Raw genomic sequence first — 17,688 nt, 5'->3', positions numbered from 1 at the left:
ATGCTTTTCAGTGTTAATTTCGATAGTTAGTTTTGAGTTATCTTTTCTACCATTTAACCAGCATATGATGACAACTCCCATATAACAAGCACTGGGCTGGCCTCTGGGGCTGCAACCATGATTAGACCTCTCCACTGCCAATTGAGAGTCTACATTCTAGTTTGGGGAAAACATGGCATAGCCAAACAAGTAAATATATAAATAAATTGCAGATTATGATAAGCAATGAAGGAAACAAATAGGGTGCTATTAGAATAACTGTAGTGGGGCACTTCAAATACAGGTATTGTTTTGTCTTTGATAGGAGAGAATCAACTTCTCCATTTTAATAGAAAGGAAGAATATAAGGAGGTGTGTGTAATTACAAGAAAGTATATAGATTTTTTGCTAGAAAGATGAGAAGGTTTCTGATCAGTTAAGTAATTTGATCATTTAAGAAAGAACTATACTGTCTTTCAAGGAGAATGGTGAACTCCATTCCTCTTTTATATTGTCCATCATTTCAGTGTTGGGTTGGAACATATTTTCTATTAGCAAGACACTGCTTAAACAATTAAAAAATGAGAAAGAATCGATTGTGCATGTAATGTGCAATTATTGAGAGTATAACTTAATTATCATCTTTCTTCTAGAAAAAAATAAATGTCTCCTACTGCTACCCAAGACCAATAGCAGCCCTCTTCTAAGATGGATATTATTTGAGGGATCTATAGGAGAAAACTTTTTCTTTCAAAATAAGCAGCTCTCCTTAAAATAAGAATAATGTTATTTACAGTATAAAAATCAAGTCTTTCCAATTAAAAATAGCAATAATTATGAGTTTTATTTATTGGGATGAATAAATGTAGTATATGTGCATATATATCAATATATTTATATGAATATATGTAACAAATACACACTATTATAATCTATGCCTAAATAATTTTATAGAAATAAATGTCATTTAATTTATTTTAAACAAATATGAATTTTTTAATTATAAAAGGTACAATTCACAAAAAAGATAAACATCATAAACCATTAGACACTGGTGTTGTTAAAGAAAGGTTTTATGTATACTTAATACCTAGCCTCAACTGATAGCTCAGAGGGTAAATCATCTGCCTGCAATGCAGGAGACCTGGGTTAGATCCCTGGGTCAGGAAGAGCCTCTGGAGAAGGGAATGGCAACCAACTCCAGTATTCTTGCCTGGAGAATCCCATGGATGGAGGAGCCTGGTAGGCTACAGTCCATGGGGTCGCAAAGAGTCGGACACGACTGAGCGACTTCCCTTTCCCTTTAATACCTAGCCCCAACTGAAGAGTAAATCTAGGATACCAAGAAATATATGGTATATGTCTTTCAAGAGTTTATAGTTTTAATAAAGCAATAGTGAAGTAAACAGTTGTTTAAAATACATTATAATACATTCTTAATACAAGTGTGTTTAAATTACAAAAGTCACACAATACTAAGTATCCCCACAGAGCTTCCTAAAAGAAATGATCTTAAAGTGGGCTTTAAAGGTTGCATACATGTTGAACAGATATAAAAGATACTTATCATGTTTTAACAATAACATAGTCAAAGGCCTAAGATACAGGGGATATGGACAGCTGAAAATGAATAGTTATTTAGAATTCTAGGTGGTTGGGTACAATAAATTGATTTTCTCCAAATCAAATTCAGTTACTGAGCATGGCATTCATCATGTACAAATTCACTTATTAGAAAATTTTGAGTATCAAATATGTATTAAATAGAAATTAGGTTAACTCTAATACCAAACTAACAATTTGGTAGTCTATAAAGGCATGTAAAAATAATCCCATCTTACCTCCCCAATTCCAATACTACAATATTTAAATATATCAAATCTTCCAAATTAGAAGCCTTTGCCAAACCCAAGTACACTAGTTCTACATTTTATGTCCATCTGATGTTTGTTTGAACCACATAAGATCTGAAGATTTGGCCTTAACTGAGTTAGCCTCAGTTGCTTCTCAGACAGTATTATTGCATTATCCACAATGATTATTATGCGATTGCTCTCTTTTCCAGATTTGGCAGTGTGGAGGCTCATTGGAGATTGTGACTTGTTCCCACGTTGGTCACGTTTTTCGGAAGGCAACTCCCTACACATTCCCTGGTGGTACTGGCCATGTCATCAACAAGAACAACAGGAGACTGGCAGAAGTTTGGATGGATGAGTTTAAAGATTTCTTCTATATCATATCCCCAGGTAAGCCATTCTGACATCTTTCTTCCTCTGCAGGGGAAAACCAAATTTTAAGAATGCTGATCATATGTCACATTATTGCTGTTATTCCACTCCTTTAAATAAGATATTGTTTATCACTGTAATATTGTAGAAGATTGTGTTTGAAAAGTTGTCCTATGAGGTGAATTTTGACCTAAAATGAGAGAGACTATTCTTGTCGCAAATGCCTGAATATTCTTTTTTTCGTTTGTTTCTTTATGAGTACAAGTATTATGCTAAAAAATAAAAAATGAAGCAAGCAATATACAGGAAGATCCAAATTTAATTAACATGTATCAGTTCAATTTAAGAAAAAAAATTTTAAAAGAAGTCTTTATTTCTGTGTTTCACACATAATTCTGACTGGGTTGGTAAAAAAATGTTTTTAATGTTTTTATTTGTTTGTTTTTAATGTTCTTACAGAGTTTTTTTTCTGTGTTACTTTATTAAATACCTGAGTAGGGAGAGAGTGAGTGATTTCCCACAGGAACAAGATGGAAAATTATGCAGATATAAAAACTACTTTAAAGAATATTTAATAACAGTAAATTACTCATCTATGTATGTGAAAAAGCAATAATATATAACAATAATATAGCATCCTACTTTAGTTACAGAGTAGGATAGATATAGAAATAGAAGTAAGTGTAGGATATCACTGGGTAGTGAGGTTATGAGTAATTTCATTATTTCTTTTATTATTATTATATTAATTATATCATTATATTATTCATTAAGTTCTATATATTATAAATTTTCTTTATAATACATAATATTTATTTTTCAAAATTGATTGAAAACAAATTTTAAAAGAAAACAAATAATTAAAATATTAACAGAAAAATTTTAAACCTGTTAAAAGAGAAAAAAATAAATCATCGTGAGAAAATTCTACTACTAGATGATGTGATTATGAGTTATTTCATTCTTTAAAATTTCTAGAATATCTCCAACAGCCATATTGCATAAAAAAAACTCTGAGATATCACATTGTTTTTAAGTAAAAAAATGAACCATTATGAGAAGAAACAAATAAGAGGAAGACACAGGGTTGCCTTTAAGATCTCCAATCTAGACAAAGAAAGCAAATCATAAATTATATAATAGGAATCCAGCTGTACTGGTAAAATAATTTGTTGTATTCTATTTTTGAAAGTTTATGATAGGACTTATGTCATCAATGCCATTATTATGTACCTGCAAGAACAGCAACAAAAATCCATGCCCACAACCTCTTTCTACATTATCATCTATCACAGGTTTAGAACAGTCAGTGTGGGTTCTAATTGACATGCTCAGGTTCTGAAAGTAGAAATGAGGCTGTGAAAATCCTTCTTTTATAGATGAGGAAGAGAATGAGCAGTATGAGCTTTCTTGTTAAGATCCAGTATTACTCTATAGAAAAGAAAAATTGAGGCAGTGCATGAGTAAATCTGTGATTAGGAGAAGGACTTGCTTCACACATTTTTAATCCTCCCTTGTGTTACGAACCTATTGCCAGGAACACTATTTTTCATATAGATGTATTTCTTGTTACAACAGAAACCCAGTCCAGATGTTCACAAAGTTGAGCTCTCTCACAAAGAGAGGGCATGTAAATTTACAGCAAAGCAGTGACATTTATATAACCTTTTCACTTTCTTTTGATGATACTTTTTGAATTCAAATCATTACTTGTAGAGATATATAAGCTGAAACATGAAAAAAGAAGTAATGGAAGAAAGAAATGTGTTATGTGTGATTATACATTCAGGAATATAAGTAATTGCGAATAATTGTAACTGTATTATATTTACTCATGAATATTATTTGTGAAGCCAGGTGTTAGTCTTTTGTATAATTTCACATTGAATGAAAAAGGCAGATAAATGGTAGAACCATTTCTCATAATGTAGTGAAATGACAAGCTTCAGAGTTTAAAGGTGAAAAAGAATGCCTGCTATCTGGAACTAATGACTTGCTGCTCAAGAGGGACTGTTTGTATATTCTGAAAAATGTAGTTTTTTCATTACAATAAATATCATTTGGAAGGTTGTTATTCTTATAAAATTGGCTCATTTAAGCCCAGAATGGTACTTTGGAAAGCAGTAAAAGGACTTCTGAGTTATATGCTGAAAAATATCTGAGAATTTCCTAAGGGGCATTTATGATTTTGTATGTCTCAGAGACAGCATTGCTGAGTGTGGAACCTGCCTGCTCTATATGGGCGAAGAGAGAAAACTACAAATCTGAAACAATAAATTGCTTCTCAGTGGAAAAGGAAGATGGGAAGTAAACTGGAAACTAGAGTTGGATGCCTATAAACAATTCTAGCCCTAGGCAGGTTTCAGATCATGCAAAAACAGATAAAATAGGTTGTATTGAGGAAGTCAGGAATCTGCCATTTGTATGATGGAAAGCCTTCTTTGAGTGGGTAACTATTTTTGTCATTACTAACGGTTTCTGTGACTCTTACAATCATGAATTTCTTTGCTATCATCTAAAATCATGGGGTTTCTGTTTTTCATTTGTTTGCATGAAGAGAAGTTGGTGTGGGGGGAGATTGGAGGGATACATGCATGTACATTTACACTTAGAATTATATCCTTTTCTATAGTGTACATAAACACACACACACATAAACACATGTTTATGAAAAATCTAAAAAGTTTATATTGAGTTTTAAGTCTCCAGAAACTCCATAAAAATCTGGTTCAGGAAAATGTTACATACAGTTCTTTCTAGAATTACCTCTGTGTATCTGTTCATTTTTCCAAGATATTTTATAAGGAGACTCCCATTTTTTATACCAGGGTTTCTAGTACAAAATCTTATTCTCCACTTATGAAGTTGTTCAAAATGTGATCTTTAAGTACTGAGTCTTCGTGATTGAATTTTGACAACAATTTTGCTTCCTTCCAATATGCTCTATAAAATACTACCTTTCTACTTTATTGATTGGTTTAAGGATGCTTCAGTTCTGTCTTGAATTAAATGGGTACTCTTTCTTTCTCAAAAGTGTATTTCTTGCAGTTTTGATACAATGGCCAATCAATTCTTACTCTGTGCTATATTGTTTTATTTTTATTACCTATCTCTATAGCCAAACTAGTTCAGAGACTTGTGTTACAGCGCTTAGAAACCTTCCTGTCACTTTACAGTCTTTGAAAAATATGTGTTGAATAATTAGAACAATAAGTGAGTGACTGAATGAATGAGTGGATTTTTAAAGGGGGCCTGTTTTGTTTCTTCTTTTCTACGGAATTCTCCATGGATGTCTGCTCTATATCAAGGAACCCCTTCATAATAATTGCAGCAAATCAGAACACTTTGTCCCAGCTCTCTATTCCAACCTTTGATAGCAGATCCACTGATAAAAGAGTGGTGAAACATACTTTTCATATACCTGCATTCTCATTCCTCTGACTCTGCCACTAGAAAAGAAGGTTCCATTGGCTTACCTGTGTGCTTTAGGTTATATGATTCTACCATAATTATTGGCATACACAGTCATATAATTGTATCTTCCAGGACTAATATAAAAGTCTAATAGGCACAATTTAGGAGGGCAATAACATTTTCTAATAAAGCAGCATAAGAGCTCATTAACTTAAAATTATTACTTTTACACATGTCGATTTGTGTTTTTCTCATGACGCCCAAAAATTTAACACTAAAAGGAGACATATAAATAGATACATGTGTGAATTACTTTTACTTGCTTTTTTCAAAATATTTACTATATGTCGTGACTGTCTTCCGTATGCCATTTATTTACCCGTTGGCAATACTGATAGAGTTGCAATGTCTAATTATGTCCCCTAAATGGATATATGAATGAAGAGAAGAAATACTTTGAAATAGTGTTGAGGCATGCATTTTCAGCATTTGTTTAGTTTGCTTTTTGGCTGTCTATTTAAGGATGCAAATACTATATAGCATCATCTATTTTTAAAGCCCTGTAGGCTTTTAAAGCCTGAGGCGGTTCTTACTAGTAATTGGGCTGTTTCAGCATGAGCCAATCTGATTGTCCTAGCAAATCCTTTGAAGTGATGTGATGTAAGCAGAAACCACTCTACACAGAACATCCATTATAAATGGCAACATATTTTTTTTCCTATTGGTCACAGGTAAAAGCTTAAGAACTCTAATAGAGTGGAGTCACAGCACTGACTGTATATTTGACATGCTGGCTGTTCTATAAATATTGATTTTCTTTGTGTGGAGAGGTAGATTTCTAACTGTGTATCAATTGACATGGTGATTAGAAGCAGCTGTCCTTATATAACCTCCAGTTGTTCTTCTTCCTTTTCTTAATGGGCTGCTGTGCTCTTGTTTTGAGCACAAATTGAAAATAAAATGGTAAAGACTCCCAAACAAAGGTATTTATATGTAACCGGGAAAACAGCTTATTTTCCTTGACATTATTGTAGTATTTTCATCAGTATTCCATGTAAACAGAAACCACACATTTAAAGAAGGTTTGTTGAACTTATTTTGAAAATTAACTCTCTAGTGCTAACCTTTTTAAAATACTTAAGAAAAATCAGCTCATCAAAGGTAATCTTTGTTAATAACATCTTTGGATCTTTTATTAATGTTTAAGGTCCACATTAATTTCTATCTCTTGAAATTTGTACCTGAAAATACAAATGTTTTCAGCATGCTGATTTGTTTAAAAGATGATAATATTTAATAACCAGCCCTTTGAGTGTAGGGCCTAATTTCTTTTATAAGTCATAAAAATGTAGTTTCTGGCAGGTATCATAAGCAGAAGTTTTGATGTTTCCAGCAAAATGTGCAGCATGCACTTTTTTTTTTTTTAATAATCCATGTATATCAGTTTTGGGTTGAGTTAACATGAATATATCTGAAAAGAGTGTGGCACTTCTAAAAATACATTTGTACCTATGAATTTTGAATTTGCATTACTTAATAAGTGATTTTTCATCAGTATCAACCATGGTGTCACTGAGTGATATGATATTGTGAGGAGGAAATTCTCAATCATTTTGATATGCTGTATTGTAACAACACATAATTCATATGCATCTGCGATCCCTTGAAATGCTAAATGTTGAAGTAAATGATGACACTTGTATTCAATATTGTTGGTGTAGTGGACAGACAACTGCTTTTCCTCACTATAGCCAATCACTGGTCAGTTTTTATTGTTGGTATTGTTACTAGTATTTCATGTGTATGTATTTGTATTTTTATAATAATGATCCTGCTTTGCTTCTGTCTTCATCTGATGAGAATTATTAAGTTCTTGATTTGCACTGTGCCAGGAAAAGGGACATAAGCATGGAAAAAATATTGTCTTTGCCTTTAAACAATGAGCTGCCTAGATCATCACAGTTAATTACTTTAAATGGAAAATATTATTAAGTACTTAGTCTATGAGGAACATACAGACAAGAATTGAAGGTGATACTTATAAAAACTTTACATTTTCCTAGTTTCCTCCACCTTATTCACAAATTTCAAAGTCAAATGAATCTTCAAGTTCTTTCTATTCTACTTACTAAGTTCCCTCCAGTCCATCAGTTATCTTCATTTTCACATGCATCCTTCATCTTGATAACTTCTTGATTTTCCTGATGGCTCTCCCTGCCTCAAAGCTTGCCCACATTTCACTCACTCCTACAGTGCTGCTAGAGAACCTTCATAAACTTTGATCTCTCACTCACCTTAACACAAGTCAAAAGTTTATAACGTGGCCAACAAGGCCCTATGTGATTTAGTTAACTTTTCACCCTATACTTTCAACCCTAGCAGTCCACATACCAACCATCTAGAACCATATTCAGACCCAAAGCTCAACATGCTTCCTGCCGCTTTTAGGTTTTTGCATATGTCTAAAACAGTATTTAATGAATGAATGAATGCTTCCACCTCTGCCTAAAATACCATCATCATCCATGAATCAAGTTTGATATAATTTCCCCCCAGGAGCTCCAATGGTTCCATGTACTTCTCCTGTTGTAGCATTTACGCATTTTTAAAGTACTTTTTTTCCCTCCACTAAGCTATAAAGGAACTGTATCTGTTATTTTTTTAATGTGTTTTTTTGGTTCCATTTTTATGTAGTGTTCATTAGGCTCATATTTTTAAAAATTGTATTACATATGTCAGATGCAAATAAAATGTTTTCATCACCACCCCGTCAGCCTTCCTTCAAATACTTTTCCTATGCATTTGCATGAATATGTATACATATACACACATATATAAGTAAATAAGATCATATAATGAGTACTATTTTCATTTCCTTTTTTAACTGAATATGTTCTTCAGTATTTTAATTCACAAAAGATTGTATCATTTGACTCTGAAGCTAAATTGTATTATAATATATAGATGTATCAAACCTTATCTAATCAGAGCAATATACAGCATTATCAGTTGTTTACTGTTATAAAAAATTCCAAAAACATTATTGAAATAACATTTTGATGAACTTGAGAGGTTAATTCTGAAAAATGTAGCAGCATTAAGAAAGAGAGTGCTGGTGGCAGACTGCTTGGGTTAGTTCAAATCTTGGTTCCATGTAACCCCACTGTATTTACTTAAGCTCTTTGTACTTAGTTTCCTTACTGTCAAATGGGATTTATAATAATAGGGCCATCCTCAGAGATTTTTGAAACTAAATGAAAAAAGATATATAAATCACTTAGAACAGTGGCTGGCAACTAGTGTTAGATATCAATTAGTGTTAGATATTTCTGTTATTATTGACTAGATATATTCATAGAAGTAGATTTTTTGGGTCAATGGATATGTACATTTATATTTTGGTAGATATTTTCAGAACTTCCATCCAAAAAGACTGAAACCATTATCACTTTCACCAACAGTGCTTGAGCCTTTATACTATACTGTCAACATTCCAGATCCTCAATCCTTCTTTTTTTCATGTATATTTATCTGAGTCTACATATATACCTACATTTATTTACATTTGGATATATATTTTCATATATATGCAATTTCTCTTCCCACACTTTTACAAGGAATGAAAATCTATTGCCACTTTTTGTTATTTGGGTTTCCTCTTTCCATTCATACCTCTTGTTCATTTTACTTTTGGATATCTATGGTTCTTTTTAGATATGTATTCTGCTAATTAATCTTCTGTCTGTTATATACATGGCAAGGGTTTTCTCCCAAACTACTACATATGCTGTAATTCAATTGATATACAAAAAGATATTTAAAAAAATTTTTTTAAAGAATTTGTTTATGTAAATCCTGTTTATCTTAGTCTTTATGGCATTTATGGTTTGTGTGTGTGTGTGTGTGTGTGTGTGTGTGTGTGTGTGTGTGTGTGAAAACAGTCTCTCCCAAGCCTAATACATTTTAGGTGTCCCATAAATATTTGTTGAATGATTTAGGTTTGAGTTGAGTAAAATGCATATTTTTTTAAAGTGGTCAGTGATCTCTCTGGGCAATAAACATGAGCAGATGAGATAACTCTAGTTATGCAAAATATTATCATCTTTATCCCTGGGACATAAATAAAAGTATCAACCATAAAATTTCTGATTTTAAAGCATTAATATATCAATTCCCAATACAGTAATTCTTGCCAAGTGTCTCGAATTGTATTCATGGTTCATAAAATTAATAAACAGGTGATATAAATAATGTTTATTGAATCTTACCAAAATATTGAATTTGAACAGTAAGGCTGGATCATTGTATTTCAGAATCTTTGATTAGCAATTCAACAACTATTTCAGATAACTAACTCCTTAAATAATTTTATTATTATCAAATCTGGACAAGTTCAAAGAATTTCTAGAGTGAATAAATGTAGCAAGTTGTACTGAAGATCTGTTCACAGAATAATCACTACCTTCTAGGGTTTAGATACCAAAATTATTCAAGCATTAGTTTTTGCTCCCTACTCAAACTAAGTGTCATATAGCCTTTGTCTAATGAGTGTGTGTGTGTTTGTATGCAACCAACTCATTATTCTGAAGTTTCCAATTGGAAAATTCTACCCCAGCTGGATTGGATGGATCATGATTAATATTCATATCCTTATGACTTGTTCCAACAGTCAAAGTACAAAATTTCAGGTTTTAAATTGGTACAAATGGTCAAGAACCCCTGTGTAAGATGTGTGGGTTTTTACTGTCAGGAGTTGGCTGAGAGCTTTTGTTTGAGTAAAAACATTAAATATGAATCAAACATGATTCAGGTGCATGCTGCTACTGCTAAGTCGCTTCAGTCGTGTCTGACTCTGTGCGACCCCATAGACGGCAGTCCACCAGGCTCCACCATCCCTGGGATTCTCCAGGCAAGAGTACTGGAGTGGGTTGCCATTTCCTTCTCCAGTGCATGAAAGGGAAAAGTGAAAGTGAAGTCGCTCAGTCGTGTCCGACTCATTGCCTTCAGGTACATACAGAAGTTTTATCATACCTACTTTCATCTTACCATTGTCAGAGTTCCCTAACTTCATTATTTAACTTTAAAATACTTAAAACTGAACACCTTAAAAATTATATAGTCAGTTACATCTCATTTCAATTCCAATTCTTAACTGAATTGAGGGAATCACTCCAACACTCAGCAATGGTCACGTCATAAATAGATTGGTTGTCACATGGTTACACATTGCAGATTTCTTATTTCTAATACTCTCAGGCTAAGGCCCCTGAATTAGGTGTTTTGGAGGGTCATCTTTGCCTAATTCCTATGTTATCATAATCTTTTGTTATCTTACATAAAATATGAGTTTAATTCTGGAGTTATCTAGTTAAATATACTCTTTTGAAAGTGAGAAGTTAAGGATAACTTTTAGAGAATTAGAAAGGAAATACAGTCTTTCCTAGATCCAATAATGATCTATCATGTAGTGTAAACTTTCCAGATGTGCTCAATTGTGGGTCTTTGAATAGTTCCTTGCAAAAAAAAAAAAAAAAACAACAACAACAACAAAGCAAAATCGTAGCCACATACTTGCCTATCAAATATTCAACTCTAAAGACAGATTACCTTAGCGTCCTATTAATTTACAATCCAATGCCCTTGAAAGTAGATCTTCTTTGCATAGCAACACAAATTCTCTAGAAAAAAAGAGTTTTACTTTTAGCAATTATTTTTACCCAGTGTGCTTCATTTTCAAGGCAAACCATTCAATATCACAGTAATCCAAGTATATGCTCCTACCAGCAATGCTGAAGAAGCTGAAATTGAACAGTTCTATGAAGACATACAAGACCTTCTAGAACTAACACCCAAAAAGATGTCCTTTTCATTATAGGGGACTGGAATGCAAAAGTAGGAAGTCAAGAAACACCTGGAGTAACAGGCAAATTTGGCCTGGGAGTACAGAATGAAGCAGGACAAAGGCTAATAGAGTTTTGCCAAGAGAACACACTGGTCATAGCAAACACCCTCTTCCAACAACATAAGAGAAGAGTCTACACATGGGCATCACCAGATGATCAATACTGAAATCAGATTGATTATGTTCTTTGCAGCCAAAGATGGAGATGCTCTATACAGTCAGCAAAAACAAGACTAGGAGCTTACTGTGACTTAGATCATTATTTTTATTGCCAATTCATCATTATTATTGCCAATTATTATAGCCAAATTCAGACTTAAGTTGAAGAAAGTAGGGGAAACCACTAGACTATTCAGGTATGACCTAAATCAAATCCCTCACGATTATACAGAGCAAGTGACAAATATATGCAAGGGATTAGATCTGATAGAGTTCCTGAAGAACTAAGAACTATGGACAGAGGTTCTTGACATTGTACAGGAGGCAGTGATCAAGACCATCCCCAAGAAAAAGAAATGCAAAAAGGCAAAATGGTTGTCTGAGGAGGCCTTACAAATAGCTGTGAAAAGAAGAGAAGTGAAAAGGAAAGATATTCCCATTTGACTGCAGAGTTCCAAAGAATAGCAAGGAGAGATAAGAAAGGCTTCCTCAAGGATCAATGCAAAGAAATGGAGGAAAACAATAGAATGGGAAAGACTACAGATCTCTTCAAGAAAATTAGAGATACCAAGGGAACATTTCATGCAGAAATAGTCTCAATAAAGGACAGAAATGGTATGGACCTAACAGAAGCAGATGATACTAAGAAGTGGCAAGAATACACAAAAGAACTATACAAAAAAGATCTTCATGACCCTGATAACCACAATGGTGAGATCACTCATCTAGAGCCAGACATCCTGGAATGTGAAGTCAAATGGGTATTAGGAAACATCACTACGAGCAAAGCTAGTGGAGGTGATGGAATTCCAGTTGAGCTATTTCAAATCCTAAAAGATGATGCTGTTACAATGCTGCATTCAATATGCCAGCAAATTTGGGAAACTCAACAGTGGCCACAAGACTGGAAAATGTTGGTTTTCATTCAAATCCCAAAGAAAGGCAATGCCAAAAAATGGTCAAACTACCGCACAATTGCGCTCATCTCATACACTAGCAAAGTAATGCTGAAAATTCCCCAAGCCAGGCTTCAACAGTACATGTACCATGAGCTTCCAGATGTTCAAGCTTGTTTTAGAAAAGGCAGAGGAACCAGAGACCAAATTGCCAACAACCATTGGATCATCAAAAAAGCACAAGAGTTCCAGAAAAACATTTACTTCTGCTTTATTGACTATGCCAAAGCCTTTGACTGTGTGGATCACAACAAATTGTGGAAGATTCTTAAAGATATGGGAACACCAGACCACCTGACCTGCCTCCTGAGAAATCCGAGAAATGCAAATCAAGATGCAACAGTTAGAACTAGACATGGAACAACAGAATGGTCCAAATCAGGAAAGGAGTAAGTCAAGGCTGTATATTGTCACCCTGTTTATTTAACTTAGATGCCTTGTTCATCATGTGAAATGCCAGGCTGGATGAAGCACAAGCTGGCATCAAGATTTCCAGGAGAAATATCAATAACCTCAGATATGCAGATGATACCACACTTATGGCACAAAGTGAAGAAAAACTAAAGAACCTCTTGATGAAGGTGAAAGAGGAAAGTGAAAAAGTTGTCTTAAAATTCATCTATCAGAAAACTAATATCATGACACCTGTTCCCATCACTTCATGGCAAATAGATGGGGAAACAATGGAAACAGTGACAGATTTAAGTTTGGGGGGCTCCAAAATCACTGGATATGGTGACTGCTGCCATGAAATTAAAAGACACTTGCTCCTTGGAAGGAAAGCTATGACCAACCTAGACAGCATATTAAAAAGCAGAGACATTACTTTGCCAAGAAAGATCTGTCTAGTCAAAGCTATGGTTTTTCCAGTAGTCATGTATGGATGTGAAAGTTGGACTCTAAAGAAAGCTGAGCGCCAAAGAATCAGTGCTTTTGAACTGTGGTGTTGGAGAAGACTCTTGAGAGTCCCTTGGACTGCAAGGAGATCCAACCAGTCCATCCTAAAGGAAATCAGTCCTGAATATTCACTGGAAGGACTGATGCTGAAGCTGAAACTCCAGTACTTTGGCCACCTGATATGAAGAACTGACTCATTTGAAAAGACCCTGATGCTGGGAAAGATTGAAGGCAGGAGAAGGGGAAGACAGAGGATGAGATGGTTGGATGGCATTACCGACTCAATGGACATGATTTTGAGTAAACTCCTGGAGTTGGTGATGGACAGCAAAGCCTGGCATGCTGTGGTCCATGGGGTCGCAAAGAATCATACACGACTGAGTGAACTGAACTGAACTGAATTGTGGTTATGAGTGAAGATAGCTTTGCATCAATTTCTTGAAAGGAATGAATGCTGAACAATGGATACTGGCCAGGATGAAAAGGTGCATTAGGGAGACATGGGGAGGGCTTTCCAAAGGAAAGGGGAAATGATTTCTGAAAAGGCAGGATACCCATTTAACAAATAGGCTTTTTTTCTTAATTTCATCAGAAGCAGCATTAACATGGAGCAGTAATAGTAGTAGTTGTTTAGCCACTAAGTCGTGTCCAATTATTTTGTGACCCCATGGACCTTAGCTCGCCAGGCTCCTCTGTTCACGGGATTTCCTAGGCAAGAATATTGGAGTATTCCTGGAGTGGGTTGCCATTTCCTTCTCCAGGGGATCTTCCTGACCCAAGAATTGAACCCATGTCTCCTGCATTGGCAGGCATATTCTTTACCTCCAAGCCACCAGGGAAGCCCTTATGTGGTGTAGTCACTGTTGATGTGGATTGTCAATGCCTAAGAGGAAGTGGCTGCCATATTGGTAACTGTCTGGCTCAGAAACACTTCATGGAAAGCTCTACTCTAGCATCTACTCGGCTCTGTGTTCTTTCATTTGACTTTCTCATGTTTAGAATCACTATTTTATTAACAAAGCAGTGAACAAGAAGGAAAGCAGCAAGGGATGGGCTTCTTGGCAGGCTTCCAAGTGCTTGTACCATAGGGACATTGTCCATAAATGTTTGTGTCAGATGCCATAATGTGCTCACAGAAGTCTTTTTCATCATGGATGTCAGTAAAGAGCAATAGAGAAGGTTGATGGGTATATGGGAAAAACTAAAAATGCATGATCTAATACAAGTCATACCATAAAAGCTGTATTTTATTTGTAAAAATACTAGTGTTCCCAATGGTAAATCTTCTTCACTCTATCGCCACAGCTTTCTTATCTTTCAGCAGCCAGTCTAGCCTGTCTCAGGCATCGACCAGAGAGGTTGAAGAAGGCTCTTTCTTTACTTCTACTTTCAGATGCCATCTCACTCTGGTACTAAAACCCCAGATATTTCTCTGCACAAACCTGTGTCATCCAAGATTCTAAATTTGATTGCTAGCTTCATCCCAAATCAGACTCCTGGGGACATTAACATTGCAAGGATGGTTTTTACCTGTAGAATATTTTCCAATAAGAGTCACTTGATGTTTTGGTTTCCCATTTTCTTCTGGTATTTATGGGTCTCTCTTAGGAAAATCCTCATTATGTAGGTGGGAAAGACAGTAAGTGGAGAACCATCTTAGGGAAAAGGTATTAGCCACTGCATCATAAATGTATTTTGCTTGAGATTTGTCCAGGTAAATGTAAGATGAGAGAGAATGCTGGGGTCTAAAGTAGGTGATTTAGGCCAAGGAGGAGTGGAAATGGAAGAGAAGAAAGATACCCTAGGGTTGTAACTCAGGAGTCAGCTTGGCTAAATCATGATGAAGGGCACCAAATCTGGATGAAGACAGACTTAAAACAATACTAGCTGTTTCCTACAGGTGGAGCTTTGGTGATGTTTTCCATTGTTATCCTTTCTTCCTTTCTCCTAATCCATGATCCTTGCCAAGTGACCCCTATTTTCCCATACTTGCTTCCATCTTCTTTTATTCTACCATCTTTTTTGTTGTTGTTGTTAAATATAACCAATAAATGCTATTTCTTCTCATTCTTTCAATTTCTCTGTAAATTAAAACATTAATAGAGAAAATATTTCAATATTTTTGATCAAACAATACAAACAGGTATACAGAAGTAAGTCATATTCTAGAAGTAGCTATGTTAGCTTACACAATTTGTAACTTTACTAGTCATATAATCTCTTCATCCCTCAGCTTCTGCATCTATAAACTGGGAATTTTATAATATTTATCACACAGAATCTCATTTTGACATCTCATTTATCTCACATATTCAATTTCTGTGAGCAATAATGAGATAAATTATATACAGATATTGAACTGTATCTGAAGCATACTTAGGACTTAAATTATAAATAATAAATATCTGAAGAAAATAATAAAAGGATGCACTGGCCAACAGTCAAGTATTTTATATATAAATATGTGTGTATTCTATTATTTATGAAAAGGTTATTACTTAAAATATTGTTGGTAAATAACATATATGTTGATAAATAACATATACGTGACAAAATATTTATATAATAAAATGACACCATCTTGTATATAAGATACATTTCTGGGCAAAGATCACAGACTGCTTTAGAATTTGTGAAGTCTATAAAACTATTCCCAGTTGGATACATAAATATACAACTTTGTTCATATAGTATTGGAATTCACAGAAGCTTTGATTCCTACTTATGGATTTCAAAGGCATATAAGATTCTAGGACCTCGGGTCTAGGACTCCAGCTTTAAAGGCAAATTAGAAACCTTGAATTTGAATTTAATATCTAAACATGTAGATTTGTTTATTATGTTGGGAAAGTGACAGATTATCAGGTACTGAATACTTTTTATTTAAATTAGTAGCTGAAAATGATAATCTCTAAGTTCAATTCTAACTTTCTATATTCTTCTAAAACGAGCTTCCCTGCTTCTTTTGAAATATGAGACCATTTTCTGCTCCCTGATTATGTTGATATAAACAGGATGATTCAGAAGCACTCACTAAGGAGGGATATATTCCACTGACTCAGCTCTTTTAAATTAGGGCAAGACCCAAAAATAAAGAGGATCAGAACCTTGCTCTCAGACTAGGAAAAAATTAAGTAAACATGTAACTGGATATTGTGGCAGCCTTAGTTTGAAAGAGCTCTGACTCGGGGTATGAAGCACTTAAGGAATTTTTAATAGTATTTTGTTTATCTCTGTCTTTCACCCTTCATAATTTTATTCTTGAGACCTAGACTCGAATTGGTGGTGTGCATATGTACTCAGTTCAGTCGCTCAGTGGAGTCCAACTCTTTGCGACCCCATGAACTGCAGCACGCCAGGCCTCCCTGTCCATCACCTACTTCCGGAGTATACCCAAACTCATGTCCATTGAGTCAGTGATGCCATCCAGACATCTCATCCTCTGTTGTCCCCTTCTCCTCCTGCCCCCAGTCCTTCCCAGCATCAGGGTCTTTTCCAATGAGTCAGCTCTTCACACGAGGTGGCCAAAGTATTGGAGTTTCAGCTTCAACATCAGTCCTACTAATGAACACCCAGGGCTGATCTCCTTTAGGATGGACTGGTTGGATCTCCTTGCAGTCCAAGAGACTCTCAAGAGTCTTCTCAAACACCACCGTTCAAAAGCACCAATTCTTCGGGGCTCAGCTTTCTTCACAGTCCAACTCTCACATTCATACATGACTACTGGAAAACCATAGCCTTGACTAGACGGACCATTGTTGGTAAAGTAATGTCTCTGCTTTTTAATATGCTATCTAGGTTGGTCATAACTTTGCTTCCAAGGAGTAAGCGTCTTTAATTTCATGGCGGCAGTCACCATACCCAGTAATTTTGGAGCCCAAAAAAGTAAAGTCTGAAACTGTTTCCACTGTTTCCCCATGTATTTCCTATGAAGTGATGGGACAAGATGCCGTGATCTTATTTTCTGAATGTTGAGCTTAAGCCAACTTTTTCACTCTCCTCTTTTACCTTCATCAAGTGGCTCTTTAGTTCTTCTTCACTTTCTGCCATAAGGGTGGTGTCATCTGCATATCTGAAGTTATTGATATTTCTCCCAGCAATCTTGATTCCAGCTTGTGCTTCTTCCAGCCCAGAGTTTCACATGATGTACTTT

At 34.9% G+C, this 17,688-nt stretch overlaps 1 protein-coding gene across 19 annotated transcripts in view; it reads left to right on the top strand.

Annotated features, from left to right (window-relative positions):
• Nucleotides 1–17,688, top strand: part of GALNT13 (polypeptide N-acetylgalactosaminyltransferase 13) — a 556,330-nt gene that overhangs the window by 374,361 nt on the left and 164,281 nt on the right. For all 19 annotated transcript variants that reach the window (XM_081577989.1, XM_081577987.1, XM_081577982.1 and 16 more), the window contains one exon: nt 2,045–2,225. In XM_081577989.1, the coding sequence (XP_081434115.1) occupies nt 2,045–2,225 (181 nt within the window). The remainder of the gene's footprint in view (nt 1–2,044; nt 2,226–17,688) is intronic.

Source organism: Giraffa tippelskirchi, chromosome 3 (genome assembly GCF_054371585.1).
Source record: "Giraffa tippelskirchi isolate mGirTip1 chromosome 3, T2T-mGirTip1v1.2.pri, whole genome shotgun sequence".
In the NCBI taxonomy this organism is placed as follows: Eukaryota; Metazoa; Chordata; class Mammalia; order Artiodactyla; family Giraffidae; genus Giraffa; species Giraffa tippelskirchi.
The sequence above is the reverse complement of the archived record's forward strand: the minus strand, read 5'-3'. Positions and strand labels throughout refer to the sequence as shown.